At 33.7% G+C, this 7,822-nt stretch overlaps 1 protein-coding gene across 1 annotated transcript in view; it reads left to right on the forward strand.

Annotated features, from left to right (window-relative positions):
* The first annotated feature begins 2,932 nt into the window (after positions 1 to 2,932).
* The window catches only part of LOC110034130 (ubiquitin carboxyl-terminal hydrolase 26), a 105,376-nt gene continuing 100,486 nt past the window's right edge, over positions 2,933 to 7,822 (forward strand). Inside the window, 4 exon segments of the mRNA XM_020738413.1 lie at positions 2,933 to 3,231; positions 7,213 to 7,421; positions 7,521 to 7,586; positions 7,588 to 7,822. Coding sequence (XP_020594072.1) covers positions 7,336 to 7,421; positions 7,521 to 7,586; positions 7,588 to 7,822 — 387 coding nt within the window. The 5' untranslated portion in view covers positions 2,933 to 3,231; positions 7,213 to 7,335.

The following is a 7,822-nucleotide window of genomic DNA, read 5'->3' on the forward strand; positions in this document are numbered from 1 at the left end:
TTATCTTTTAGAAGATATATATATATATATATATAATTTAATTTCTACGTATTTATATTTCAATAATTTGAATTTTAATTTTTACATATATGTGTTCTTGTTTATGCGAAAATGTCTTTTATTTTCTAAAAAATTAAAATAGTAGTATTTTTATTGTTATATGAAAGATTTTAGTTCTATAAATATAAAAACTTAAATTGAGGATAAATATATAAATATATAAAAAATTGGTCATAAAAATATAAATGTTTTTTTATTAGTTTATTCGAATGATTTATGGTATGTTTGGAGCAGCTGCAACTTATTGACAACTTATTGAATAAGCTCAACTTATTGAATAAGCTGCTGATAAGCTGATTAAGGGTCTGTTTGGGGCAGCTGCAGCTTATCCAGCTTATGCTGATAAACAACTTATCCTGATAATCTCCTGAGGAGCAGCTGATCCAGATAAACTGACTTGTTGTTTGGTTTGTGTGTTTGGAAAACAATTGATTTATAGTTGTTTTTGGATAATGACTAGTTTGCCCCAAAACTGAATAAGTGTTTAGCTGTTTGGTTACTGCGATTTTAGAATAGTTGTTTTGCAGCTTTATGTGAAAAAAAACCATTTCGGCCGCGCGTAGTGAAGATGTTTGCAACAGTAATATGATGGGGACTAATTAAACTAAAATTTTTAAATTTGTAAAACAATGCTAATGGTATTTCTTTCTCAAGGGCGATAAATTGAAGCCGACAACTCTAGAATATCATTGGTCATTAGAAGTACTTCCATGATATGTTTAAAATAATATGATATCTAGTATTACATTTACATAAGTCCTTTACCTTTTTCTTTGTAAAGGTACACTCCTAATCTTTGTTACTATTGATATAGATATCACTGAAAAATTAATTTAAGTAAACCGATGCATTTTCCAAAACTAAAAAGCAAACCCAACAATAATTAAGCAAATACACATCATTAATACATTAATAGTTACAACTCTAAAGATACATATTACTAACAACACACTCCTTCCCTAGTAATACCGAGAAAAATAAATGGTAAACCAGGGAGAGATCTACCTATTTAAACCCCACCATCCTACCTTTAACCCCCTGCAAATGTCAAAAATTCCATTTTATAGAGGTCCAAATTCATAATTTCCCCACAAAAAATAAATAATATTAATAATATAAAAAAACCATTAAGACAATGTAGAATCTCAATCAATCTCCCAGGATTGGCACAAATGTGTGCTAAAATGTCAAAACAAATGTGCCCTTAAATATAACATTCTTAAGCATAGTTTCTTATTATAAATCATTTTTATTTTTTATTTTTTAGAATATATATATATACAATTTAATTTCTACGTATTTTTATTTCTATAATTTGAATTTTAATTTTTACATATATGTGTTCTTGTTTATGCGAAAATGTCTTTTATTTTTTAAAAAATTAAAATAGTAGTATTTTTATTGTTAAATGAAAGATTTTAGTTCTATAAATATAAAAACTTAAATTGAGGATAAATTTATAAATATATAAAAATTTGGTCATAAACATATAAACGTTTTTTTATTAGTTTATTCGAATGATTTAGGGTATGTTTGGAGCAGCTGCAACTTATTGAATAATCTGCTGATAAGCTGATTAAGGGTCTGTTTGAGGCAGGTGAAGCTTATCCAGCTTATACTGATAAGCGGCTTATCCGGATAATCTGCTGAGGAGCAGCTGGTCCAGATAAGCTGGCTGACTATTTGGTTTATGCGTTTGGAAAACAGCTGATTTATAGTTATGATTTATAGTTGTTTTTGGATAAATGACTAGTTTGCCCCGGAACTGAATAAGTGTTTAGATGTTTGGTTACCGCGGTTTGAGAACAGCTGTTTTGCAGCTTTATGTGAAAAAAACCATTTCGGCCGCGCACAGTGGAGAAGTTTGCAACGGTAATATGATGATGACTAATTGAACTAAAATTTTTAGATTCTTTGTAGAACAATGCTAATGGTTTTTCTTTCTCAAGGGCGATAAATTGAAGCTGACAAATTTAGAATGTCATTAGAAGTACTTCCACGATATGTTTAAAATAATATGATATCTAGTATTACATTTACATAAGTCCTTTACCTTTTTCTTTGTAAAGGCACACTCCTAATCTTTATTACTATTGATATAGATATCACTCAAAAACTGATTCAAGTAAACCAATGCATTTTCCAAAATTAAAAAGCAAGCCCAACAATAATTAAGTAAATACACATCATTAATACATTAATAATTACAACTCTAAAGTTATAGATTACTAACAACACACTCCATCCCTAATAATACCAAGAAAAATAAATGGTAGACCAGGAAGAGATCTACCTATTAAAACACCACCATCCTACCTTTAAAACCCTGCAAATGTCAAAAATTCCATTTTACAGAGGCCCAAATTCATAATTGCCCCACAAAAATAAATAATATTTGCTTAAGCCATGGCGGCTTCCTCGGCGGTATCGAAGGTGCCAAGTCAGAGTTTGGTGCGGTTCTTAGGGAGGTGGATCTCGGTGACCTACTTGCCCCAGTGGCGGCTTTTGGCAGAGGAGAGAGGAGCGGAGGGAGGATCGGAGAGCGGAGACGAGAGTGGAGGCTTTCGGCTTTTGGCAGAGGAGAAAGTTAGGGCGAAGTCACGAGGGCAATGGAATAAACAGGTAGAGACAGAACACGAATAATAGGGGTACACTCGCTGTCTGCGTGTAGTACAAATTAGAAAACACAGTTTGGAAAAACGCTCCTCAAATGCGTGAAACAAACACTAAGGCGGCGTTTTCAAAATACCGCCGCACTTATAAGCTGCCCCAAATGGCTGATAAGCTACGCGCAATAGCTATTACAATTTTTTTTTTTGTTTTTGAAAAAATCAGATCACAAGGATGAGCTACCAAAATATAGTTTATGCCCAAAACACTACACCCTCCACCGTACAGCGCCTCCGTCGCGCCAGTAGTGGTATTACAACTCCATTTTGCCTTGTACGGTCGGCCCTCACTCCCGTATTCCCGCTCTCTCTCTCTCTCGCGTTGGAGTCCAGTGGTGTTCTTTTCTTTGCATTTGAGAAGGTGCCTGGCCTAGGTTTTTATTTCAGCACTTGCGTCTAATAAGTTTCATTTCCATTGCCGCCTAAACCGAAACTTTAAGCGGCGGAAGAGGATGATGCAGGGTTCCGCTTTTGGCTTGGCTTTCACTCTTCTCACAGTCTGGTTCGCCTCTTTATTGCCCTTTAATTTGCACCATGTCTCCTATTCTAAAACTGCTTTTAGAGGAAAATGTCCCTTCTTTGGTATTTTCCGAGACGCCGCTTCCGTTGTTGGAAGACGAGTTTATGCGGTATCAGTTCCTTGGCTCGGGTCTGTTAATCTTTTGAATGTAGAGATAGCCCTTTCTCCCGTGAAATATCTTGGACTCTGAGCGTTTTTTTTTTTAAAGTCTTTATAGGGTTTACCACGTGTAAAGTTACATTACGGCTTTATCGTGCAATTCCTCTTCTAATTAGGTTTAGCAGAGGTCCATGCAATAACCTAAGTAATGTCCTCGTGTCTCAGGGGTTAGAAATATGTAGGTAGAATTATTAGAGTTGTTTCAATTGTTCATTACTATCTAAATATATTTTTCTAATATCTATAGCGGTAATCTATATTTCTTAATGTAATACTTCCTTATTATTAGGATATTCTCGTTTATTGTGTATTTCTTATTGATGTATTCATTTATATTGGCATGTTTGGTTTAGCACAATTCAATCAATGAAAGACGTAGCCTTTGATGAATTTGACATGGTATATGAGTGCCTGCTTCATCTGCTTTCTCCTCTTCTAGCTGGTGATCAATTTGCTTTTGGTTGCACATTAATGCTTGCTGGTGTTATTGTTGGATTTTTTAAGCTTTCTCTTCCATTCCCCTTTTTTCATTTGTTTTATGGTAATGTATTGGCTTTATTGGAAGGTTTTTGTGAGTTGGATTATTAAGATTTGGAGTTGGTTCTTAACTGTGTGAAGAGTTGGATGGAGCACTCATATCGAGAGGAATTGGAGATGCAACCTTGATGTACTTTGAGAGTAGAGAGGCTGTAAGATGATTTTTTCTTTTTGGAGCTTTGGAGATAGTTGTGTAGAAAACTTTGGGCATGAAATGTCTGAGTTGGTGTTACTTGTAAAATGTGATGAAGAATTGGTTGATTTTTTGTAGCTAAGGAATTCAGTAATTGGTGTGGAGAATTGGTAGCGTTGAGACTTAAGAAATTTTAGCTTGGGAGGTTGGATATTTGTGCAGGGGAGAAGATTGCAGGGTGTATTTAAAAAGATTAAATAAAAGAAAAAGAAAAGAAGAAAATTAGATGCCGACTGGTGAGTAGTGCGAGAGAGCTATTAGTTAATTGGCAAACATTTGATTCTTCTTGCAACAACAACTTGAGTTTGTATGGGAAGTCTAGAATTATTAGTTATTAGAATTATTCATCACCATATACATATTAGAATGCCCATCTTATATTTATATTAGATCTGTAGATTATTTATTATTATAATATATTCTCATTATTGTGGATATTCTCTTTTTATGTATTTTTTTATTGCTTTGTTCTCCTTTGTATGGAATGCTTGCATTAGCACAATTCAAATAATGAGAGGCCTCCTTTCATGAATGGAGGATTTATCCCTGCAGATCCTATTTAAGTTAGGTTTAACATGTGTCTATGTTCTTACCATGTGATAATCTATTTAATGTCATGGTGTCTTAGGAGGAGGAAGTATTGTTGATTGCTGAAGAAAGATATATTAATTATTTTCTTCGGCCAAACAAAATTCTCCTTTTTAATTCTGAATTTTTATAATAATTCATCACCATGCCTGATTTTGTGAACATTGGTTCGAATTGTGAGTAGTATTTTTTTTAATTATTTAATTTTTTCAATTGCCATGTTTTTTTGAATGTTGTGTTTATTTCCTGCAGTAGGCAATGGAACTGGGTGTAATTCCTTTTTCTTTGGTTTTTTCAAACATGTAATGTGGTCTTCATTTCATGAGAATTTTCTTGGCAGTTTTGCCTATTATGTGTAGAGTTAAATGTATTTGTAGAATTAATGTGATGAGCCATGATTTAAATAAAATTTTCACAGTTTGCCTTGATGGGGTTGGTTTATGTGAGGTAGTCCTCTAAAAACTTTTATATTGCATGAAAAATGATAGTACCTTTGGTGAGGATGAAATTTTTACAGAGGCTATGGAAATGTTTTCATGAGCTATAACATTCATTTTATTTCAATTGCTTGGTGATTCTTTATGGGACCTGTACAGATCCATTTTTTCTTGTCCAACCGGCAGGAGTGCTTTGGTGAGAATGACTGTTTAAGTGTGGTTATGGAAATTATTTTGAGTTATAAAATTCATGTGTTTTCTATTGCTTGGTGGTTCTTAAGTGACCAATAGATATTAATTTCTCCTTCCTGATGTCTGCCCGTCTCTTCTATGCCATCTAGTAAATCAATCAACTTCATTCATTTCCAATATCCTATATTTGACTCATGTATATTGTTTGCTTATGTGCATTTTCTATTTCAGTTGCCTGAGTGGGAACTAACCAAACTAGTTATATTTGTCCTTGTACTAAGATTCCTTCTTTTTTTGGATAAAATTTTCTCATTTTCAGTTGATACACGTCTTATTTCGTTCAAGGTTTTAACCAAACCATTCTTCCTCTTGTTTGAAAGTCGAGAAATTACTTTTTTCAATTAACATAACAATTCCCCTTTGATAAGGAAAATGGTTGATTTATTGACTCTTTTGAAGCTTTTGGCTAATATACACTATTGCTTTACTATCTTTTGCCATCTCTTGTGTGTTTGCTAAATCGTTGAGGATATAAGGTAATTAGTGAGAAAAGAAATACCTTGTGTGAGTTGCTTTCCTTTATTACTTCTATTTCTTAGGCCATATCCTTATTGGCAACCATATGTTGTGATTCAGAAATGACAATTATTTTCAGATCATTTGTTGTTGCATTCACGGCCTTTGAACCAGCAGACGCCTTTGACTCCTGTCCTTGTTGGTTCACCCCACTGCTTCAGCTCTTTCCTCTCATTTTATTCCTACTTTGCTTTGGAATAGAGGAATATACCCTTTTCTCCCTTTTAAAATATTCCTTCATGGGAGGGATGGAGGATACTGTGCATTGCTGAAAATGTCACTTAAATGGAGGATAATATATTGAACCATTGTCCAATTAACACTGAAGTGACACTTAACCACTGCAATTTCTTAAACCTTTAAAATATAAGATTCATGGTGGAAAAAAAATTGATTTGAGCTTAATTTGGGCTAATAATGCAGTCAATAGTTTTGGTCAAATATTGGTTTTAAATGCAAAATAAGAGCTTTCTTTCCATGAATTCATTTGAAAAACTTGTACTCTCCAATTTTCCTTGAACACAAACCGGCCTTTGGTACCCTAGTATGCTAGTTCTAGGAATTAATTAAAAAAACAATAATTGCCTCAGTTCCCCGTCTTAACTATAACCTTTGTTAGATTCACAACATCTCTAATGTTGATGTATCTGCTACTTTTTAATCGTTGCCATGCTGGGAAACAGAAAACTTAGGTGTGTCAAGTTACAATGGTAGTAAAGAAAGTGATAGGGAAATAGAGAATTTATTAATTACTCAACCCTAATTGAGATTGATTTGGGCCATGCATTCATGTAAGGCATCTATGTATGGATGTTTGGTTGGTAATAAATCTAACACAGTATAAATTAATGAACTGTCTATTGGCAAGCACAAAATTTAGGATTTCCAAATTGCAGAGTTATCCAGTGAAATTGATAGAAAGGGTCTAAGGACTTCTAGAAAAAATAAGATTCATTTGTTCATGTTACTTTATGTCCAATGTGTGACTGGGATATGCCCAAATGATCCAAAAAATGTTGAAGAATTCATTTGAAAAGAAAATAAAATGTTTGTGTTATTATTTTGCTCAGTGCAGTTTGCTAACCATTTTGAAAATTTATTTTTATGGCTTTCCCTAGGAAGGCAGAAAAGAATTATTCCAGATTTAGACTTCTTTTCCTTAACACTGTTTCATTCCTTAATTATAGCTACCCATAATTGATTAATTTTTTTTTCTTTCATTCTATATGCCATGCTTTACTTCATTGTATGGAAAATGATGGGATTATGTTTTGCTTTCAGGATGTTTTGAAATGTTGATAATTGTCCATGGTCGCTCTCTTGCTTTATGTGCTGCGCCGGTTATCTACTTTCTGTTTAGATGCTCTGTTACCATTATATTATAGGTCATTAAATTTATAGAGTATGATGAATCGGCCTTGTACTCGCTACAAAAATAAAAGGCAACGGACTGATGATAGTGGTTTTTCTTCTTCTTCTGAGATCCTGAGGTTTGATGCTTTCAGTTAAATCGGTTTTTCTGCCTCAGATGCTTATCGCTTTTCTTTAAATCCTTTGACTTACTAATCTCGTAATTTTCCTTTTGACAGAAAAGTTCACTTAACAGGTGAGATTTCTGAGGATGATATATGCCAGCTATATTTAATTTGGAAGCCTGGAATGCCATGGTAATTCTAAGGATTCACCAAATTGCTTTTGTGGGTTAATTCCACCACCTAACAGAAATAGGAAAAGTGGCCTGTGGCAAAGGATGCCAGATATTATTCAATCTCTTGGTCCTAACCCTTATAAAGATATCCGTACATCCACCGAAATCCCTGCTGGATTAACTAATCTTGGAGCTACCTGCTATGCCAACAGCATTCTTCAGTGCCTTTTTATGAACTCGGCA

This window comes from Phalaenopsis equestris, unplaced genomic scaffold (genome assembly GCF_001263595.1).
Source record: "Phalaenopsis equestris unplaced genomic scaffold, ASM126359v1 Scaffold001353, whole genome shotgun sequence".
NCBI classification, from domain to species: Eukaryota; Viridiplantae; Streptophyta; class Magnoliopsida; order Asparagales; family Orchidaceae; genus Phalaenopsis; species Phalaenopsis equestris.